The sequence below is a fragment of the Corvus cornix genome, chromosome 11 (genome assembly GCF_000738735.6).
Source record: "Corvus cornix cornix isolate S_Up_H32 chromosome 11, ASM73873v5, whole genome shotgun sequence".
NCBI lineage: Eukaryota > Metazoa > Chordata > Aves > Passeriformes > Corvidae > Corvus > Corvus cornix.
Genome location: NC_046341.1, coordinates 7,905,138 through 7,928,194, shown reverse-complemented (window position 1 = coordinate 7,928,194; position 23,057 = coordinate 7,905,138). Strand labels below are relative to the sequence as shown.

The window sequence follows — 23,057 nt, the reverse complement described above, 5'->3', positions numbered from 1 at the left end:
TGATTTTGTAACATAGTGCTAAATATGCTAAATGATGTTTCCTTACTAATAAGAGAGAATTGTTTTTCTGCAGCTTTTGTCAGAACAGCTGTTTCACAGGAAGAAAAGATTTGATGGAGCTGTTCATACTGCATTTACCTATGACAACTGAAAGTATTTAGAAGTCATAAAGGGAGTGCTGGGATATCAGCTTTGGGTTGGCACACCTGGTCTCTAAATCTTTGGAAAGTTTTTATTTTCATCTTTCATTTACACTATGACCTCTCTTAAGTAGTTAAAACAGGGTGTCCTGTTTTATAACTTATTTTATACCTTAGACACACACATACATACACATAATAAAAAAATGTGTACTATAGTTCCTGACTTCCAAAAGCTTGAGCAGGCATCCCTGAGGAAATGTTACCTCATGGGGCATCAGAACAGGACATTGTACTCTCCAGGCAACTAAAAACTGGTTTAGACTTTGTAGATAGGCACATGATCTTTAGACATTGATTTGGGTTTCAGTTGTAAATAGTATTCATAAAAATACGACAAATTTGTGTGTTTGATATCGTCAGCCTTACGGAATTGAGGCTACCATCAAAGCTTAAGACAGATCACAAATAGAGTATGCAGATTTTACCTGTTCTAGTCTGTAAATTGGTACATAAGTAGTCCAAGTTTACAGCTGACCTTCAGTGTGTGACTGGTCTCATACAATGTTCCTGGGATACCTTCATAATGATAATTAGGGTCCAGCAGTGCTGGAGTTGGCAGCACAAGTTCTTAAAATAAAACACTGCAGAGCAGAGTTCATACATTGTGATGTTGTTACTGGCCTAGAATTGCCACACTGAGAGGTTGTAAGTGCTCTCATTTAGGTCTTTAACATTTGTTTTCCTATCCACAATTCCTTTCTTCCAGCTTCAAACCCTGATTCAGGAAACGGACCCCGGTGCTGACTATCGCATCGACCGCGCGCTGAACGAGGCCTGCGAGTCGGTGATACAGACAGCCTGCAAGCACATACGGTCTGGAGACCCCATGTAGGTGCCTCTCAGTTAGAACTGATGGGTTTTTTCCTGTTAGGCATCTGTAAAGGTTGTGTGGCTGACCAGTAGAGACACTAAAACCTGTCCAGACTAGTGACTCCAGACCAGTCATAGAGGGTTAAACTGAGCTGTCTCCATTCTTGCTGTACAAGCAGGCCAGTATTTTTATAGGAGGACTGGTTTAGCACTGGTGAAGGATGGAGCTATCACGGACACTTAGACTAAGTTTGTAACATTTGGTGTGCTAATTTCTCTAACTATGTAAATCTCAAGCAATATCACAATGTAACAAGCCTGGAAAGGCCAGGTAAGCAAATCCATAAGGCAGAGACTGGTGTCTCCTTTGTCTTCAGGTGTGATAATATATTCTGCCCTGAGCCAGATTTTCTGTGGAATACTTCTTACGATTTTGTTGTATATCAAACTTGCTGAGATAACTAAAACAATGGAACGTGAGAGAGTACAAATCTGATATACACTTGTTTTAGATGTAACCTTTTTGAAGGAAGAGAAAGATCTTCACTGAGTTTGAACATCTTATCTATGGTTCACTGGAAAGACTGATTTGGCAACACCAGCTGTTACAGGGAAGCTTAGCATGATTTTAACAGTCTGTGGCCTGGCTTTTTCTTCTGTTTGCAGGATTCTGTCTTGTCTGATGGAGCACTTGTACACTGAGAAAATGGTAGAGGACTGTGAGCATAGGCTCCTGGAGCTCCAGTATTTTATATCTCGTGACTGGAAGTGAGTATTGAAAAACAAGATATATCTTTATTTGATGTTACTTGTATTAAGTGTTTGTATGCATTAGCAGTTCCTTGTAAAACAGTATAGCTTGTGATTGTTCAGAAGAGGACCTTCAAGTATGGCAGGTTGGTAGGGTGTTAATGCCTGTTTAGAACACTAAAAGCAAAAGCTGCTTAGAAAAGGTGTGATGCCACTTAAATCAGGTACTCTTGTAGAAGTGATGCAACCTTAAAAAGTGCTCAAGTTTGAGCTCTAAAATTCATTGCATCTAATTAAAGAATTCTGTCTGACCATATTGAAGTTGAAGGTCTCTTTCTCTGCAGGTGGCAGCCAGTTGTGTCTGCTCTAAGTGCTGCAATATGGAACTTAAGGAAACCCAAGTTTATAAGTATAACAAAGACTCACTGTGTGAGAAGCTTCCTGCCTCCATTTATGCCTTTTTTCAAATTCTCTGGGTGTGATTACAGCCTGTAGAGCAGATATAATACCCTTCAGAGCACTACTTTTCCATCTTTCTCATCCAGAGATGGCAGTGCTTTGTTTTAAATATATACAAAGCCCCTTGTGCCAGTGTTGGTTAGGATGAGGTGAGAATAAATGTGATAAACGTGACCAGTGAGGAAAGAATAAGTGTTTGGCTTGTCTTCTAAAGAAGATTGAGAGGTGAGGAAATAGAGTACATTAAATGGCCTTACTGCAGGAAATTGAATAATTGTTCTTAGTGGCCACAAAGAGTGTAAGGCAAGAAGTCCTGGGCTTCGATTACTGCAAGGAGTGTTCAAATCAAACATTAAGAAAATCTTGACTCATAACAAGTCATGTATTTATGGACAGCATTGCCAGCAGCTGAGAGCTGATGTGCTCTGTGAACCTTCTGCTTTTAAAATATAAGGGGCTTCATGGACCAGGGAGTTTAAGGCTTTTTGGCTGTTCATTTAGTCGTCTCAATAATTATCTCCATAGGCAGACAAGAATACTTAATTTTTCCCCCCTTCCTGTTTGTCTTCATTGCTGTGTCTCCTGCCTGTACTGTTTCCAGCAGGTAATTAGTTGTTTGAGTCAAACTTAAGGGATTGGAAGAAGGAAGACTGAGTATTTGCATTTTCTTGGGAGTAAGGATAATTCTAATTCATAGTGCAGGCTGGGCAAGATTAGCTTATCTTTGTTTAACCACTGTTCCCCAGAACTGGTTTATAAATCTGTTGTACTGACCATGTGCCTCAGACATATGCACAGAGTAGATAGGGTTTTGTTGATATCTTTATCATTGTCTATATAATTGTGTCCACCGAAATCACTTCATGTTTGTTTCCTATAGTGTTTATAAATATGAAGATTCCATTTTGGAAAGTCAGTAATATCTCACTTAACTTTCATGTAATTAGACATCATCTTAAGAGGTCTTCACTTAGATGCCAAGCAGGGGACACTGAGTTTTCAGCTGGCTCAAATCCAGGGCAGACAGAATCAATCCAACTTAGATTTTTATGGAATTGGTGTTTCAGAATGGCAGCAGTACAAAGTATGTGTAAGATATTACACAAGCAAGATGTGGTATGTACCTGCCTTTCTGCTGGTTCAGGACATCAAGGAGATGATTTTTCTCATGTGTCAGCCAAGTGGCTGGCATGCTGCAGAAGAAATGGGAGGCGCTTCAAGAAGCGTTGAAAATTTGATCTGTAATTAAAGGTTTTGGTGTTATTTAGGGAGTTGATTCAAAATTGGAATTTGGAATCCCGTTGGTTCAGTTGGTCAGACACTGCTGCTGATTGGTGTCCTGCTGGTGCCTGAAACCTGAAGTGGATTTTCTGTCCCAAAAGCATTTCGGGATAACTTTTCTGTTTGCAGATTGGACACAGTCCTTTACCGCAAGTGTCAGGGAGATGCCTCCCGCCTCTGCCATACCCATGGCTGGAATGAGACCAGTGAGCTGATGCCTCCAGGGGCTGTTTTCTCCTGCTTGTACAGGCATGCGTATCGCACAGAGGAGCAAGGAAGGAGGGTAAGTGCTGATGGGCAACTTGGTACTTGTTGATCTGTGGTAGAAGGGTTGCTCACACATTTGGAAGTTGAACACTCTATGCTAAAACTGCCAGAACTCAGAAAACCTACTTTAAATCATTTACTGCAGGTGGTAGTTGCACTGCTTGGGGTGCCCAGCTCTTCCTCAAGGGTGCCCTGAAGGCCTAGGTAGTTGTTCTGGTAAGGCAAAATAGGCCCAGCAGGAATGGCAGACCCGTGGAGAGACCTGTGTGCTGACACTGACTTACATTTCTGTTCAAATGCAGTCCAAGTTCTCCCTCATGTCTTTCCAAAGAGGAATGTGATTCCTTGCAGATAGCCAGCGTAGCTGCAAAATTGGTTTTATGCAAAAAGGAGTTTCAAGATCAGCTTTCCTTGGCCGCTTCTAATTAAGTTTTGATTTGTGCCCAGCTTCAGATTATATTCCATTTAATTCTTCCTATTGATATAATGCATCATTCCAGTTCTTTGGAGCTTGCTGTACTGGTAAATGTGCTTATGCTGTCTTTAAAGAAGGCAGTGGGGATCTGACTTGCTGCCCTGCAGTCTGGAGATCCACCATAATCACATTTGTGGTTGAGAGGTGCTCTTTTCAAGTTTGCTGCCCTCTCGTGCCTTTAGCAAGGCACTCAGATGAAGGCACCTGGGTACTCAGTTCCATTTCTTTTGGCACTGTAGTGTACACAGCCCCTAGGAGTTGATGGGTTTATACAAGGGCTCAGTTTAAAAATTAATTTCCACAGCTTGATTTAAAAGGTCTTTTGTGGCAGAGGTCAAGTATTGATTGAAAGTATGTCTTTTAGGAATAATTTTTTTTAATGCAGTTTCTTAGTCTGCTGAGTTGAGACTTTTTCGTTCCATTTTATATTAGTGCTGACCAAAGAAATCAATAGCCACCCTGCAAATAATCTATCAGAGAGAGAAGAGGTTTTTAAATGTGTTTTTCTTTTGGGAAGTAGGCTAAGGGAGCAGCTGTCATTTTGAGATTAATCTTGGAAGCAAACTTATGGGAGGTTAGACCTGTATTTGTTTCCAGTTCTGTTGACAGAATGCTAGGTAACTTCCAGTGGTTTGGATTTTTAAATGTATGAAGCTTTAAGCTTCAACTGGTGCATTTTAGGTCTGATAAGCACCATACCAGTATCCCTTGGTTTTCTACAGTTTGTTTCTTCCTGTTTTGCAAGTGCTGACTCTGATGTGCTGCAGTGGGGATTGCTGAGAAGAAATTACAGCTGGGCTACATTGCCTTATTCTGGGCTTCTGGTTTGGAATTGAGGGCATGAGCTACTTTGACTTTTCTTCTCCAGAATCAGTCTGTGGCCTTGAGTAAGGGGGGATGGTGCAGCAGATAACCTGGGGACCTGATCTGACATCATATTTCAAAAAGTGAAGTAGAGATTTAAGAATATAAAATTAAACTTCGTGGAACAAGAGGAGCTTCTATCTAAACTAAATGACAGAGCTCCAAGCTCTTTTGAAACCAGGATTTCTTGTTGGGGCCCTGGCAGGCCTGTGCTGAGCAGTGCAGGACTTGTGTGACTTCTGGGATTGATGATGGCATTTGTGGTCACTCTCAGAACCTTACCTGACAGCATCCTGTTTGCCCTGTGTGGATTTAGGGACCCTGTATGCCAAACACTCCCTGTTCTTCTTGCAGCTATCACGAGAGTGCAGAGCAGAGGTCCAGAGAATCCTCCATCAGCGAGCCATGGATGTGAAGCTGGACCCAGCCCTCCAGGACAAGTGCATGATTGACTTGGGGAAGTGGTGCAGTGAAAAGACAGAGACAGGGCAGGTACTATACACAATATCACTGGTACTTTGTTTGCAAAACTGGAGGGGTGGGAAGGACAGAAAGGGGATAAAGGGACATCTCACTGCCTCTTTATAGTGGAGACCATGTTAAAAATTGGTGCAGTTTGAAACACTCTGCACCAGACTCAGAGACAGGAGGTGCAAAGAAGCTTTGCATGTTCAAATGTTAGCGGAATGAGAAGGGAGAAGGGGACAGTTAGCAAAAAGGGCTTTAATGAAGCAACCCTACCTCCCTCAACTTCCTACTTGTAATATTCTATTACAAGCTTGATATTTCCCACATAAACTTTATCCCATTTCCATTTGGCAAGTACTGTCATGCTTCCTGTGTTTATGCAGAACTGAACTAACATCTGCAGGTACTTAAAAAGTTTCAACAAATACTATCATGTTAAATTGCTGTGCCCTAGGAGGGCTGTAGCAAAGGGACCATTCTGCAGCAGATGCTGTAGACACCGCTCTCTTTTTGAAGTGCCCATCATAGGTTGGGTAACTAACCTCTCCTTAGGTTATGGAAAGGGAAAATTAAATGTGATATTCCAGAAGTGAAAGCACATCATGCAGCTTTTGAGAACAAGTGGTAACATCCTAGACCAACACTTTCAGTTATTGCTATATGTGTGTGTTCTGGGAGTGCTAGTAGAGGAGTGGGATTAAATGAGATTTAGGACTTTACAAAAAGGAGGGCAGTTTCACATGTGTAACAATGTTTTAAGCCCAAAATTTCAACTTGGGTTGTTGGATCACACACTAAAATGTCTGTTTCTGTAGGAGCTGGAATGCCTTCAGGACCATCTTGATGACTTGGTGTCTGATTGCAGAGACATAGTGGGAAACCTCACTGAGCTGGAGTCTGAGGTGAGTGGTTTTCAGCCTGAGGTAAAGGCAATAGTTAAACATGTCTAGTTAAGCATGTCATTTTAATAACGATGAAAAAGCCTGAGGTTAGAGAAGCTGTAGAAATGAAGTATTCTGGCATCAAAAAACATCCTTTTTACCCCCATACAGTGGAAGTTTTTCATGGAGATTCTTGAGGAAGAGAAGTGAACAACAGGATTTTAGGCTGTTGATGGCATTTCTCTTGCTTTAAAGATCACTTACAGGAGTGAAACTAAGATTTGCACAGAAACCCAGTTACCTTTAATACAAGTCAAGATATGTGATGGGACTTGAGATTTTGCTTGCAAGTAGTTTTGAGTACTGTATTGCAACTTCCCTATCAGTCCCAAAAATTTTGCAAGCAATAACCACCAGGTACATAGTAGAGATTTCAGTGGTGTTGGCAGTTTTATCTATTTTACAAAGCTTCATATTTAACTGTCGAGCCCCAGACTGTTCCCTGTACCTCTTAAAATTTACACTGTGCCCTAGGGAAAGCTTCTTTCCAGTGGTTAGAAACTTTGATTTGCTCAGGACTATGCTAAATCTTCAACTCCTGCCTAGGTGTAAGGTGATTTCTAATGCTCTATCACCCAGTTTGGAGGAGAATGGCTGAATTATCCAAGCCAGGAGTTTCTGTGGAGACCAGGCTCTTCCCATAAGGCTTGTCTTGCATTTGCCATATTGGCAAGAGTGAACACCGGGATTTCCAGAGCTAAAGGGCAGAGCTGTCTGGATTGCATTTTTCAAAACCCTGTGAACTGGATTGAGTTTGAGTTGTTAGCCCAGGTTTCTCCTGGAGTCCTTTTCTCTTGTGCATTCACTGTGAAAATGAAAAACTGCTTATTTTCTGCAGGACATTCAAATTGAAGCCTTGCTGATGAGAGCATGTGAGCCCATTATCCAGACATTCTGTCATGTGAGTATTCTGTAATAGTGTGAATATCTTTGAGGAAAAAGCTCAGTGGGAAAGGTTAGAGAGTTTTAGTATTAGTTCTTGCTACAGTTCAGAAGTAAAATCAGAGGTAATCAGTTCCAAAAGTCTTTAATTAAAAAATCACCCTGAAATAAAAGTTACTAGTTCCAGCTAGTGTTTCTGCTGTTGTCATAGCCCTAGCAGAAAAGCTAGTTTGAAGATTAAATTTGCTCTGTAATTGGCAAAAAACACTCTTTACAATGAGTTAAATACTAGACTTTTTTCCTTCTCCTTTACATGCAGGCAGCGTTTTTAGCCACTCTACTCTGTGCAGCTGCTCAGCACTGCTGAAATAACTTCACTGGTGTAGGGCTGAGTAGTTAAAGAGCAGTGAAGGCACCTAATTTTAATATGTCATGTAATCACTGAGTCTCTGCAATGTGTTTTCCTGAGTCTGAAGTGTGTGTTTCTGAGATGGTTCTTTTCTGAACTGTATAAACATAGTTGTGTACTGGAGTTGTGTGGTGCATCTCTAGGGTGGTCAGCTCACCATGGAGAGTGGGACTGTGAGTTCCATATTTCCTGGTCACAGTGGGCTAAAAGAACATAAAACCCATGACTCGTAAGAGTAGCTAATTTTTATGCCTTTCATGTCTTATTCAGGAGGTTGCAGATAACCAGATTGATTCTGGGGACCTGATGGAGTGTCTAATACAGAACAAACACCAGAAGGAAATGAATGAAAAATGTGCAATCGGTGTTACTCATTTCCAGCTGGTAAGCAACACTTTGCTATCAGTGGAAGGCTGTTCTTTCAGGGTGTTGATAGGAATTAGCTAATTATGAAAATGCTCCTTCTTTGAAATTGATTTTACACTGTATTTAAAGAGCTCTTGTGAATTCAGACAGTTGTATTTGCATGCCTGGTCATAAACGGTCACTTCCAGAGGTGGTTTCTTTTCAACTCCTCCTTAATCCCTGGCGTATGGTAGACAGGGTCCCAACTTCTTCAGCAGTGCAGCATCCCCTTTGCTTCCATGTTAGTAAGTTTGAACAAAAGTATGTGCTAATTGTATGATTGAACAAGTGTTCTTTTGGCCAGCACTTCACTTTTTTTTTAACTCCACATGACCAAAGCTGTTTTTCTCCCCGTTTCTCTCTTGCAGGTTCAAATGAAAGATTTTAGGTTCTCATACAAGTTTAAAATGGCTTGCAAGGAAGATGTGCTGAAACTGTGCCCCAACATCAAAAAAAAGTATGTAGTGCCTGACCAAACAGCAATCTGATTGTATAAGTATGTAATTAAGTGTCAGGGTATTTCATGATAGGACGGAAAATGCTGGGCTTCCTTTAAAGGCCAGTTGGTTTGTATGTGTTCAGTTAGTGATTGTGTTCTGCAGATGGCTTAAGGTAGAGGCCTGCCTCTTAAAATTACTTCTGCCTTACTCCTGGATAGAAGCCTGTCCTCTTTATTTTACTTGCTCTGAAATTAGCTAATTATTACAATTAGTTGATTGCACATCCCAGAATGTTTTATATCCTTGCTAGATTCATTGTCTTCTAAGAGGCAGACTATTGTTGTTCTAGTTGCTGATCTGGGAAGGGAAAATAGCCCACTTGTTTTATCTGGTTTATTCACTGCAGTTCTGAGGGTTTTTTTTTTTTAATGTTGTACTGCCGTAGTGTAAGGCAGAATTACACACAAGGTCAGTCGTGTTTGTGGATAGCAAGACTATTAACATTTTATGAGATAAATGCCCTTCTCATAGTTTAAAAGGATTGCTTGCAATGCTGTGTAGGTATTCACCTTCATCTATTTCTGAGATGAAGCAAAGCTTTTCTAAAGTGCTGACATGACTTTAGAGCAGAGGTCTTGCTGGGCAAAGGGTTTGGTGGGATTTTGAATGTCTTCCTGTCTGCTGATCTAGACTCCACTTTAGGTTTTAATTGTGATACAGTTATTGTACATAGAGCTGTACCCAGAAGTGAGCACACATGCACAAGGACTTCATACTGTGTTTGGATTATTGGAGTCAGTTTCTCTGTTGTGGTAATCCAATACCAACCTTGGCTGGTCTTACTGAAGATGTATGAGTAAAAAGCTGTTTTCTTTTCTGCAGGGTGGATGTGGTGATCTGTCTGAGCACAACTGTGCGCAATGATACTTTGCAGGATGCCAAGGAGCACAGGGTCTCTCTGAAGTGCCGCAAACAGCTGCGTGTTGAGGAGCTAGAGATGGTAAACATGCCTGAAACTCTTGTTCTCCCTGCTCTTCTAGTGAGGTCCATCAGTTAAAACTTCCTGGTTTGTCCACCTTCGGGGAAAAAAGGAAGCTCATTTGTAAGATGTATCTAATTTATTTTTTCCGCTTTTCTTACAACACAAGGCTCAGTTGCCCTTCGCAGTGAAAGTACTGATTGTCTTTAACGCCTTAAATATAGTCTCACGAAGGCTAAGGCAAGCTAAATGGTCATTGGAATTTCAGCTAGAAGTGATTATGTTTAGTGTTAGACAGCAACGTGCTACACATTCTGATGTCCTTAACGTCCTCTAGGAAAGAACAAAAGCTTCATTTTACAGACTGAGGAAACAAGCACAGATGAAGCAACTCGACTCCAGCTGCTTCAAGTTGCTCAGTGGATAAATAGGAGTAGTGTTTGTTCTGGTAGGCAAAGCTGCCTCTCGACTTCCTGCTGCAGTGCTTGCAGTAATAAACTCGTAAGGTCTTTGTCCTGTAGATACTGTTTAAGTGTCAAAGCTTCACCTTAAGTAGGTCCATATCAGAAGAGGCAGCACTCTTACCTTTGCATGGAAGAATTCAGATGCTGGGCATCACCAAAACCAGGAAACTTCATTCACATCCTTGATCACCTACTGTTAATATGTCCTTTAGCTTTCACATGGAAAGATTTTAGTTGTCTTGGACAGTTGTGATGATGCCCTTTTAGGAGAAGCAGTAGAAACAACTTGCTAGCTCTATAATTTGATTTAAAACCTTTCTTCAGTCTAAAAAGCTGACTGATTGCTGCAGGGAATTCCAAAGTTGATTTCCTACTAACACCATTTTTCACACCCAAGACCCTTACACTCAAAGAAACTGAATGGCTCTTGTGAGGGTTGCTTACTTTTTGTGAGTAGAGGTCTCCAGTTAAGAGACTAAAAAAGTAAAATAGTCTTGAGTCCTACTTTAAGGCTCATATTGTAATTTTTTCTGCAGACTGAGGATATCAGACTTGAACCAGAACTTTATGAGGCTTGTAAAAGTGACATCAAGAATTACTGCCAGAACGTGCCCTATGGCAATGCTCAGGTAATGGAATTTGTTAATAATTTACAATTTAATTTGTACTTTCATTTCAGAAAACTTTTGAAGAACACTTTTGCCCCTGTAAGTGCAGCTTGAGGTTTTCATTTTGATATCACTCAAATATTTTGGTAGTACTTCGGAATGTTAATTTCTTTCTTTTCCACTGGTACACAAGCATTAAAACTGGGGGAATGCAATGGTGTAAGCACTTCATTCTTCAGTTAATGCTAGTTTTAAGCTATTTGCAGCTGGTTACTGCAAATGTTGCTAAAGATTTCTTAGGATGACATTTGCGTTTTTGGAATAAGTCCAAGAGACCCTCTTCATCTCATTAAATCTTTGTGAGAAGATGAACTTAAAGCAAGTTCTAGAAATAAGCTTTGGTAATGACTTTAATAAAATCTAGGCATTGGGATTTTAACTGTCCAAATGAGATGAAGGTGGTCATTAGGGGAACACATGGCTGTGTATGACAGAATCATATCAACAGTGTGTCCATTATGCCTGCAAAATGTGTTGTAGATTATTGAATGCCTGAAAGAAATCAAGAAGCAATTGAGTACACGGTGCCACCAGAAGGTGTTTAAGCTGCAGGAGACAGAGATGATGGACCCAGAACTGGACTATACACTCATGAGAGTCTGCAAGCAGATGATCAAGGTAATGGTAGTGTGCTCATTTAAAAGGGTGAGGTTGGGATATAAGAGCTCTATCAGCTTTGAGCTTCCTGTAAAGGCTTGTTACAACACTGCTGTGCTCTTTCAGAAGTATGATTGCTTTTTTGCAAAGTAATCAGTTTCTTAACTCTGAATCAGGCTGAGGTTTCTTCAGGGCTCTTCTCTTTCAACTTCCTGATCAAAGCCTGTGTGCTAATAAATTTGTCTTCCCAACTGCCAGCAGAATTGAGGAGGGAATCTTTGCTGAGGCTTCTAATACAGTTCTCATCCAGTCAGTTTGGATTTGGATTGGCTTTTAGCAAGGGTGAAGAAGTTACGATTACAGAGAAGAGTAAAATCTTCAGCTCACTGCTGACCTGGTGCACACAGACTTTTATCAAACTGATAGAGCAAGCAAAATCATGCAAAACTTAAAATTAGAAATGAAGGCTGGAAGTGGTACCACGTAGAAAGCAGCAGTGAATGTTCATATAAGACACTCTTTCACAGTAGCCAGAATTGCAAGCCCTGAAACACTGGTACGTGTGGTCCGTATACAGTGCCCTGACTCTGTATTTTAGCTGATGAAGAACATCTTGAAAGTTATTTGCTCTTCAGTGCAGACACATGCTTTTAAAAAGAAACCTGAACTCATCAAAATAGTGAGGATTTGAAGATGCAACAGCCTTATGTTACACCCACAGAATTAGTTTCTAACAAAAGGAATTAGTACCTTGGTCTGAATTTTGGGTGAGCTGGTTCACTTTTGACTATCTGATTCAAGGGGGGAATGGGCTAATTACTGTCAGTGAACTCCTCTCTGCTTTCTCCTTATATGTGGTCTTAGTTTGCACTGAGTGGTACTAATGAAGTCTTCACTGTTGTTTTGTCCAAGCAGCATTTACGCAGAACAGCAGTATGTGTATAGACTTAAAAGATTGCTTTTTTACTTTCTAAAATAAATGGGAACAAAAGTAGTTGAATATGAAACCTAATTTGGTGGGTATTTCTTTCCAAGTGTGCTTTTCTTAAGAATAGAAAATAAAGGCAATTTGCTTTTGATAAAGCCAGTCAGGACTGTACAGCTCAGTGCTCAGTCTGTAAGCAGAGACATTAATGCCCATAGTCAATTCAGAGAGCAGCACTGAAATGTTGGGGCTAGGCAGTGTGGCTGTATACCTCTCTGTTGGGCAGGTGATTATTCCCTTCCATGAAGGAAGCTGCTTGTTGGTTTTGGTTTTTGTTTTTTCTAGTGCTTTTAGTGATGAAACTTGTTGGGTTTTGGGGATATTTTTTTTTGTAGCGCTTTTGTCCAGAGGCGGATTCAAAAAACATGTTGCAGTGTTTGAAACAAAATAAGAACAGTGAAGTGATGGATCCTAAATGCAAGCAGATGATTACCAAGCGCCAGATTACACAGAACACAGGTATCTTCTTCTGAAAAAAACCCAGAACTTGCTTGCCCGAGGTGTTCAGCATGGCAGGAAAAGTATCAGTTTTGTTTTATTCTCCTTTGTGGTTTTATGTGTACACGCTGACCTTAGTCAGTGGGTCAGCATGTGTTGCTGAATCCTCTTATTCCTGAAGCTCTTATCTCACAATTTGAAATTCTATTATGAAAAAATACTATTTTTCCCCAAAGTTATGTTCCTTTATGGTATAATGCCATCCAGGAAATTTCTATCCCATCTCTTTTTGGAGTGTTACGCTCTGTAATCTGAAGAGATGTGTGCTCTAACGAAGTTCTGTCATCTCTCCTGGTTAGATTACCGCTTAAACCCCGTGCTCAGGAAGGCGTGCAAAGCAGACATACCAAAATTCTGCCAAAATATCCTGAATAGGGCTAAGGATGATACAGAGTTGGAAGGACAAGTCATCTCATGCCTGAAGTTGAAATATGCAGACCAGGTGAGTAGAGCTGGTGCCTGCAAATGAGAAAATGTGCAGGATCGTGCTGATTAACAGTCATTGAAAAACAAATCAAACTTGGTCTTGTGGTGTGTGCAATGTATGTAACAGGCTATACATAAAGGAGGTTTTTATGTTCCTATACAAGTATTACAGAATACTGGTTAATGTACAAGGTGGTTGATTTCCGAAGGTCATTGAGTGAGTTAATGACTTTCTCCTGCAAATAGCGTCTCTCTCCAGACTGCGAGGACCAAATTCGAGTGATAATCCAAGAATCAGCCCTTGATTATCGGCTGGATCCCCAGCTTCAGATGCACTGTTCCGACGAGGTAGGAGAGTAACTCTATAGCTGCTTTTGCAGGATGAAAGCTCCCTTTGTGTAGCGGATTTTTGTTTCTCAAAACACGAACTTTCCTAATAACTAAAACAAAAAAATCCCTTTGAGCTGCTTCTAGCTAGTCAGATTCTCTGCTTGTGACTTTTGCCCAGTGTGTAGGAATTGAATTTTCCTGTGCAGTGCTAATATGAAGTTAATTTTTTCATCTGGGATCTCATCAGTACTTATGACTATGGAAAAACGCTTTTTTCCTGTTGTCAAAAAAAAAGTCAGTTCTCTGGTCTTGCCAGCCTTAACTGGAATACAGTCAGGCTTTTTGTTTTCACTTTTGGTAACAGAGTTGGTCATGCTTCCAGTGTTACTTACTTCATGCTTTCACATTCTTTCCATGCTGTTTCCTTCCCTGCCCTCCTCCTCACTACAGCGATATTGACTTCTTGCTGCTGGGTTTCAAAGGGTTATGCATATTGCATGAGCCAGGCTGCATTTGGCTTTGGGGATTTTAGGGGGGAAGCAATCTCATCATGTATTCTTTAGCTGTGCCCTGTGATGAGCTAACATATTGAGATATAAATGTGCTAAAAGGCAGAATGTTAAAACACCTCTTTCAAAATAGATTTCCAGCTTGTGTGCAGAAGAAGCAGCAGCTCAGGAGCAGACTGGGCAGGTGGAAGAATGTCTGAAAGTGAATCTGCTGAAAATAAAAACTGAGATGTGCAAGAAGGTAAAGAAAATAAATTGAATGTGCTCTAAAAAGCTCCTATCCCTGCAGAAGTCTTTGATTTTTCCAGATCACAGCCTAGGTCATGTTCTAGCTAGTATGCGGCCAGAGTGCTGAAATTTCCCTATACATCTTGGTTCTGGCCTGCAGTGATTCAATTCACTTTCAATTTGCCAGTGAAAATTGTGCTGGGAGTTTCTCCTTTGCAATTCCAGACTTGAATCCTTTCTTGATTATGGTTTCTTAAGGTTCTGTTACTAATCTGTTTCTTCATGTTATCTCCATTGTAGGCTTTCCTAGTCCCAGGCTGTGTGATCGAGGACTGTATGAATTGTGCCGTGGCTAGATTTCAGTTCTAACTGAAGTAGTCCTGGCATATTGATGTCATCTTTTAGATTAATATGAGTATTTTAAGGAACACTACAAACCAATTAATTAAGCCTAAACCAGCATTCATAGCCTTATCCAAGGACAGTGGTGGATTTTTTCACGATCCTGGATTTAAAAAGATGATACACCTTTCAGAGTCATTGATCAGCATGAGTTTTATTCTGTCCCCTTTTTCTGAGATGTACTTGAAATTTTCTCCTCCACAGGAAGTGCTCAACATGCTGAAGGAAAGCAAAGCAGATATATTTGTTGACCCGGTACTCCACACAGCCTGTGCCCTAGACATCAAACACCACTGTGCTGCCATTCCGCCAGGGAGAGGACGCCGTAAGTGCTCGTGCTGTACTTGTGTAACCTCTCAGTCCTGAGATATTTAACCTGCATTTTCTTACCAGCATAATCTTATGTACAAGATATTTCCACCAGTCATTTGTGGGCAGCAGGATGGAACAGCAGCAGAAGTGTTAGATGAATGGATGTCAAGAAGTCTTTCCTTGTGTCGAAGGCAGGGCCTAGTCCTCAATCCTGATATAATATCCTTGTAGCCTTATCTGCAGATTTAATGAGTGTATTTTATGTGCCATCATTCTTATGATTGCTGACAATAGTGTGTGATAGCAGATCCATAGACCTTCTGTAAAATCGCTCCTCAGTTAAATTCCATTGAAAATGAGCTTTTAATACACATGAACTCATTTTTCAGTGAGGTTTATCTCCCACCTTGTATCAGCTTCACACAAAATCCAGCTCCCACATTTACATGAGACAATGTTCTATCAGACCGTATCAAAAGCTGTCCTAGAACTAAATTCCTTTTCTTACAGCAACAAGTTAGTTTGGATTCACAAGATTCATTCTAAGCTAATTTCCTTGGTTCTTCTTTCTTTGTCAGTCTTTGGCCATGTTTGGCTTCTTCATTTCAGTATTTAAATTTAAATTGAAGTATTTTGGAGGGTTTTTTTCTTCTCTGCTTAAACATATGAGTCTTTTCTTTTCCAGCATTGCAGAGGGTAAGTAATCATGACTGCACTAAGTTCTCATAGCAGCTAAAGGCTATGAGACTTCATCAGCTGTTCTAAGTCGTCCAAGACTGAGTTCAGCAAGTTCAGACCACTTGAAACATAATATATTTAAGTGTTTCCTAGCCCTTTCTTTTCCTGTTTGCGGTCAAGCTCTTGCATTTTGTTACTGTTAATAGGTTAGCTACTTGGATAGGATGTGGGGCTGTTCAAGGAAAACTAGTGGGAGAAAAAAGTTCTGAATTTTCCTATCTTATGAAGTTTATCTGGCATTAAAAATAACAGACAAGTATTTTCCTGATCGTTATGTTTCATGCTGGTTATTGAATGCATTTCTGAAATTCTGGATATCCTTTATTTGTTCCCGCTTTGTCATAATTCTTTTGATGTGTGTTCTGATGTGGTTGCACTGCAGGTCTGCAGGAATTTGCAGCTTAGAGGGCTCTGCCTGTGAGTGCTTGAATTGACAACTGTGCATTAAAAGTCTGGAGCTGGTTTAACTAAGTCTGTGGCCTGTTGGCTACAAGCTAAATAACTCTTCACTGCAAAGCAGAATACATCTAATTAGGGATTAGTCAAGTATGGTAGCATGGAAATAAAATACAAAATTTTATGTTGATGTCTCATATGAGCATTTAACGAGCTTATGAGTTAGTTGGCCAAACCCCTCTGTAGGCACAAGAACGCTGTGATCCCATTTCCTTTTCACAGGACTGTGTGAAAACTCAGGAAGTTAAGCCTTTCAAAATATATTGTTGATCAAAAACTCCTAACAAGCCTAAGGAGATAAGATTGTGCTTTTCTGAACTGAATTTGATCTTAGCTCTCTCTAAAGGCTGGTGGCGTGGAGTTCAGAGTATACAGCTCGTTGAATGTACAGATTTAAAAGACTTCATAAAATCTCATGTAAACCACGTGAATTATATATTGGATACGTACTGTAGTTTCTTTTTGGAAGTCAAAATTCTTTGCATCTCCAAATGCAATACTGATCATGAATCTTGGTGAAATTGCTAGCCTCAGGCATAGTCTGCCAGGTCTGTTTAGAAAGCCTTGTAACCATCAGCCTACATGAGAATGGAAGAGCCCCTCTCTGCACCATGTTATCAACACCACTGTTGCTATTTTGTAACACCATCTTCTGCACATTACAGAAATGTCATGCTTAATGGAAGCTCTAGAAGATAAGCGTGTGAGGTTGCAGCCTGAATGCAAGAAACGCCTTAATGATCGTATAGAAATGTGGAGCTATGCTGCAAAGGTGAATATGTAAACAAGTTCCATTTTTTATGCCTTAGATCTCTCTGTTGCAAGGTATTTATGAAAAACTTCAACTGTAATGAAATTCTTGTCTCTGAATGAAGTTTAGTATTTTGAGTTTGGTCCAGAAAAACTGAAATCAGGTCTTCTTGGAACTTATATCTTACTCTCACTGTGTCTGGGATGCATCCCTAACAATGCAGAATTAAACTATCTTTTGTGCACACAGGGCTTAGTCTCCTGTAGAGAAGTTGTGGGGCAATGAAATAGGGGCAGGAAAACTTCCTGTTAAAAGGTGCCTCCTGAACAGCAATTCCTTCAGGTGAATTATTGCAGGCCTGCTTTTTTCTGGTTCAGGCCAACTCTGATGATGATAGGAGGCAATAGCAGTACCTGAGACTAAAGCTGGTAAATTTCACAGCTGAGGGTTGCATAGAAAGCACAGCTTGGCTCATTTATTCCCTTTTCACCTCCAGGTTGCCCCAGCAGAAGGATTTTCTGACCTTGCCATGCAAGTTATGACCTCTCCGTCCAAGAATTACATCCTGTCTGTGATCACAGTTGGCATCTGTGTACTCTTCCTCATCGGCCTGATGTGTGGACGCATCACCAAGCGGGTGACAAGAGAGCTCAAGGACAGGTAGAGCCTGGATTGCCTGCTGAAGAAATGCCTGCCCAGTGCCCAGTTTTGTACAGCCCTCCACTGTATAGTCTACCCACCCCCTCTTGTGAGAGGAGAATAAAAAAAAACAAAAAAAACAAAAAAAATTAGAACAGCAGCAGGTGTTGGCTCAGTTTTCCCATCCTGGATCTCATCCGTGGCATCTTCATCCTATGAAAGTTTGTGTGCAACATTGACAGCCCAGCCAGCAGCTTTTTGTTACCCCTTTGTTAGCAGACTCTCATTTACCTGCCTGTAGACAAGTCTCTGTTGTACTGTTGGAACTGCCTTCACTCTCCAAATCAGACTGATATGACCTGCAGCTCAAGCAGTTTTTAAGTAAATTTTTAAAGACAGACATATGCTGCATACCGACTATATGATTTAGGTAATGGTTCATACTGAAATCTAGTCATCCTCTGTGGCTGGGTGAAGTTGAGGCAGGAAATTAAAGGGTAAATTGCATCTTACACCACAGTTGGCCTTGTTTTGGACATCTTGCTCGTCTGTGTAAAGCATCTTCAGAGCATAGTCTTGGACAACCTAAGGACACCAATCACTGGTGTCATCTCCTAGTGAATATCCTGCTTTTGTGACTGTGGATTTTTTTGGCTGAAAAGATGTCCTCCCTTTCTTCCTCTTGCTGCTTGCAAGATAGAATAAAATACTGACCAGGATTGAATACTCATATGAGCTGTACAACTTGTATTTCAGTAGATTAAAGACACGATGTAGACACGAGGTGTGTAGAGCCTGTCAGTAGTGAACAGTGTCAGTGGGCAGGAAGTGCTCTGAGCAGTTACTCGGTCAACTTTTTTATTAGCCATGATGCAGTAAAATTCTAACACTCCTTTTATTTTACCTTGCTGCTGCTAAGCCGTTGCCCTCCCCAATTAACTGTGTGTAGATGGTATTGATGCACTGGCAGTGCAGTGCTCTGTCAGTGATGCAAAAAGCACCAGAACACTCAACATGCTCTCTCTCCATATAACGGTTACTTGTGGGTTAGCGTTTGTAACCACGCTCTGGGTCTTAATGGTTTGAATGGTAGCACTGAAGAGTGCTTTTCATTTCCACAACTGCAGTTGATGGTGATAACACCTGGCAGTTTCCTGGGATGTAGAACACAGGTGCCGGTCCAGAATGCCAAGCAGAAGTGGATGGAAGAATGATAGTGTGGTATGAAAAGCAGAAACATCTGGATCTTTAAGGGAAGTAGCTTTTGCACAGTTACCATCAACATGGCATTTATGCTATGTATAGTTATACTTCCAGAACTGGATACTTGCACCCAAGAGCCCAAAGAAGGTGTTTTGGAAAAGCTGCACCAGTAGTTGTGGCCTCTTCTTACTATCACCTGTGTCCCTCAACTACAAGGAGGTGTGGAGCTCATAAGACACGTGCTTTAACTGAAACATGGAGTGTGTTGATGAAATCCAGGAGACGCTGCATGAGAGTCGATGTGTACAGGAGGATATGTTTTATTCACATTTTAGATGTGCTCTCCTATGTGTGCTGTGGTAAAAACCATGTGCCTGAAACTGTGCAACTTAGGCTGATGCTTTGAACTGTAACTTTATTTTCCCACTTAGCACACTACTAGGTAAGACCTGGTGTTTCCATTTCTCCCCATTGTTTTCTAGAAGAACAGTGGAGGTGGTTTTGAGACACTCCAGAGTGTGGACCAGCTGATTCTGGTGATGCTGTGTATACAGAATGACATATACAAAATACTGTGAGCTTTTGCTATGACATTTTTGCTGAAGCTTTTTGCAAACACACCTTCATCCCGCTCTGAGGATGGTGGCAAACTAATATGGGTTTAGACTTGCTATGCTAGTGAGTCTCACAAACACTTCTGGTTTTGTAGCAAAGTACTGTGAACACAAGCAAGCAGCAGTGAAAGCCTGAGTGATGAAGTTTCAATGGAGAGTTAGTGTATGGTAGGATTGCAGTTAAGTGGTGAGGTAGAACTGAATTTAAGCCTGAATTCCTTTTCTTGCCCCACTTACCTGGTGTTAAGGGAGCTTGACTTGGCCGTCTGTCAGCATGAAGTGGAGCAGAAGAGAAACAGTTAATCAGGTGTCTTGAGGTAGCACAGGTGTGTAACTCCACAAATATTAGTTTGGCAATTAGAAGTGTGTGTTGTATCACTTGACTGAGTGTTGAAATGACTGCTGTCGAAATGGATGTGCTCACAGAGCTGCCAGCAAGGGAAGTGGGATCTTGGTGCAGCCTTGCTTGCTGGCATGAGTCCTGCTTCTCCAAAATGTCTGTCAGGCATAATTAAATTGCCATTGGAGGGCTTTTTTTAAACTGTTGTGACTTTTTGAGAAGGCATTTTGTAACCTGATTAGCTTGGAAAGCCTAATTAGATGGTTTATTGTCTAGAAATAGCATCTTCCACTAAATTCCAAAAGACATTGCGGTGAAAATTGTAGGTTTGTAGCCATAGTTCTGAATGTAAACCCTGTTCAGCTCTGAAGGTGACTTTCTTTACTTTCAGATTTAAGGCTTTCTGGTTTTTTTTTCCTTTTTAATTTGGAGAAGGTTATGGTAAGGGTGCCCGGAGCCTGGCATTAGGAGTCCGTGCTCTATGGTGGTGTTAGTCTGTGGTTGGTGGTGTTCTGCCTATGTCAGGCTCACCTGGGAGTTCAGTTTCAGTGTGAGTGTGCTGGGATGGTGTTACAGGTGTGTGGCTTGAGGCCCTTGGAAAAAAATGTAGGATACTAAATAAACCTTTTGTCACAGTAGACACCAGACCCACCTTTTAAAGGATGGATGCTGGCAAGGGGTCCAAGCCATTTTATCATTGAGCATGTTATCTTTTCACGTTTTAAAAGGAGGTCTCCTACCACTGGTGATGACCAAATCTACTTTTTTCTCAACTAAAAATCTACCAGTCACAGTCTTGACGCATTCTCCTCCTTTTCATGCATACCTAAAAATCTAGAGGTTTCACAAGCACAGAAACCCACAGGAGTACTGTTCCAAAAATAACTGGTTTTGCTGTTGCCAGCACATCATCTTGCCTGCAGGTAACCATTTTCCACTGCAGAGAAAGAAAGAATGAATCAGAGTCACAGAACAGTTTTGAGTTGGAAGGGACCTTAAAGCTCATATCATTCCAACCCCTGCCTTGGGCAGGGACACCTTCCACACTAGACCAGGGTACTCAGAGTCCCATCCAGTCTGGTCTTGAACACTTCAGGGATGGGGAGTCCACAACCTCTCTGAGCCACCTGTGCCAGTGTCTCACCACCCTTGTATGAAGGTGTGAGAAATGGTTTTAAGAAACACTGCTGTTGCCTTGAATTCAAGAAAGCCTTTTTAACTTCTCTGTTGTAATAGAGAGTGTTAGCAATAGCTGCAGTCAGCCAAGAGAAGCTGTGGAAGCCTGTGGTGTGTGGAAGAACCTGTGGTAGTGTTTCTTCTTCATAACCCTTACCTCTCACTGGAGAAGTCTGCCTTCCACTGAATGCAGTTTAGGAGATGGTTGTTGGTTGGGTTTTTTTTTTCTCCCGATCATCACAAAACCTTCTCTTGGAGAGCCAGATGCTCTCAGAGCGAGACTTGATGCTGGTGCTTAGGGCATGGATGGAAGAGCTGAATGTTTGGGATCTGGCAAGGTGTGCAGCTCTCCATTTGCTTCCTGCTGCTGTGAGGGTTAACAAGTTAGGCTTCCTAAATGACGGCATGTGCACGTGTCAGGAACTGTGCATGATGTGCACCTCTATACTTCACTCCTGCTAGCCTGTTACAGTTCATTCTCTTTCACAGTAATAAGCTTATTTATTGTTTACTTAGTGAGTCTAGCCAAGTCCTTTTGTGAGTTTCAGTGTGGGATTCTCCTGCCTCACTTTTGTCATTAGGCTGCTGGAGTAATTCAGATATGAGTGGGAACAAAATTCCTGGCACTTGAAGTACCGCCCAGCGCACCGAGTTAAGTATCGGTGTGTTTGTGTCATTGCAAAGGGCTGGAAAGACCCTAGTGAAGGTTGAATAATTCTGTAGCAAAATTTAGCATTTCCTCCAGAATCTGACCCTGTGATTGATCAGTGTTGCTCTGAAAGAATCCACAGTAAGTGCATTGTATGGAAAATAATGATGGTGACCGTCTCAAGTACGGAAACTAACTGCAGGTAGGTACGGAGATAAGAAATGTAACAAGCCAGAAGGATCCCTGGAATCCCATAATGTTGTAGAGAAATTGTGATGAAGTTGGATGGCGATTTCTGTTTAAACACAACGTTATTACTTAGTGAAAGAAGATTGTAGGTTTTTTTACTTTATCAGTTTTGTTTGGAAAAAAAGTTTTGAGGTGTGTATGAGTGCACAAGTGTGGTATGAAACCAGACGATTTCATCTAGCACTTCTGTCCCTATTTAAAGTACAGCTCTGTGGACTCAAAACAGCTGTAGTGTGGGTTTGTGTAAGAGCACGTTCCTAATTCTGGGGTTCAGTTCCTCCAGGCAGCTCCCAGGTACTGATCTTTGCGCAGTCTCCCTGTTTGGGAACCAGACCTGCCATTTTGCTTCCACCAGTGAGTCATGGTTAGAGGGGACCCAAATCACACACATGTGCCAGAGAGAATTCCGCTGGCATCGCTCTTTGTCCTGTGCTGGTGGAATTCTGCATCTGCTCTCTTGAGTTCCTGAATGCTGCCTGGGATAGGAAGGAATAACAACGTTGCTCTTCACTAGCCAGAGGCCAGATTTTCTCCTTCCACAACACCCAAATTTGATTCCATAGCTGACCAAGCACAAAGATCCCTTCCAGGGTGAATCGCTGCACCCTGAGATCCACCCCCTGCTGCCCCTCTATTGACTGAATTAGAAGTGCTCGTGTAGCTCTTGCCTTGGGAAATACTGAACTAGGAGAAAAGGGAAAGGTGTGACTGCTGCGCGTAGAAGCAGAGGATCGGAAGCTGTGAGTAAGGCGTGTGTTGGACTGGGCACGAGCCGGGTGTTGGGGGAAAGGGGCTCCCCAGCCCCCCCTCAGTGTACAAAGCAGACCCAGCAGATTCCTATGGTACAGCAGATACAGTTTGAACGTAGTCTCCTTTTTTTATTATAATTATTTTTCAATGTGACATTAACGAGACTTCTTTTTTGTAAATTGTTTCCCCTTTCTGTGTATAAATCCTGGCCACTCCTTGTTTCAGTTGTTTTTTTGGTTTCTTTTTTCTGGTTTTTTTTTTTTTTTTTTTTTTTACATGTCCATGCTGTGTAATTTTGAGATGTTACTGAAATTCTGAACATAATAATGTGCATTTTTTTTTTTCTGTACAGATGAAATGGGAGAATTTAATAAAAAGAGTCTGCAGGTTTGTACTTGTGGTGGTTTATTTCTGAGGGGACGCGGGGGGGAGGGGAGGTG

General features: G+C 41.3%; 1 protein-coding gene across 1 annotated transcript in view; it reads left to right on the top strand.

Annotated features, from left to right (window-relative positions):
• The window catches only part of GLG1 (golgi glycoprotein 1), an 84,141-nt gene extending 61,130 nt beyond the window's left edge, over positions 1 to 23,011 (top strand). The window contains exons 9-26 of the mRNA XM_039558182.1: positions 910 to 1,031; positions 1,680 to 1,781; positions 3,633 to 3,786; positions 5,464 to 5,601; positions 6,393 to 6,479; positions 7,357 to 7,419; positions 8,080 to 8,193; positions 8,583 to 8,671; positions 9,537 to 9,654; positions 10,634 to 10,726; positions 11,246 to 11,383; positions 12,683 to 12,806; positions 13,145 to 13,287; positions 13,518 to 13,619; positions 14,244 to 14,351; positions 14,945 to 15,065; positions 16,912 to 17,018; positions 17,494 to 23,011. Coding sequence (XP_039414116.1) covers positions 910 to 1,031; positions 1,680 to 1,781; positions 3,633 to 3,786; positions 5,464 to 5,601; positions 6,393 to 6,479; positions 7,357 to 7,419; positions 8,080 to 8,193; positions 8,583 to 8,671; positions 9,537 to 9,654; positions 10,634 to 10,726; positions 11,246 to 11,383; positions 12,683 to 12,806; positions 13,145 to 13,287; positions 13,518 to 13,619; positions 14,244 to 14,351; positions 14,945 to 15,065; positions 16,912 to 17,018; positions 17,494 to 17,661 — 2,091 coding nt within the window. The 3' untranslated portion in view covers positions 17,662 to 23,011. The remainder of the gene's footprint in view (positions 1 to 909; positions 1,032 to 1,679; positions 1,782 to 3,632; positions 3,787 to 5,463; positions 5,602 to 6,392; positions 6,480 to 7,356; positions 7,420 to 8,079; positions 8,194 to 8,582; positions 8,672 to 9,536; positions 9,655 to 10,633; positions 10,727 to 11,245; positions 11,384 to 12,682; positions 12,807 to 13,144; positions 13,288 to 13,517; positions 13,620 to 14,243; positions 14,352 to 14,944; positions 15,066 to 16,911; positions 17,019 to 17,493) is intronic.
• Positions 23,012 to 23,057: the final 46 nt, after the last annotated feature.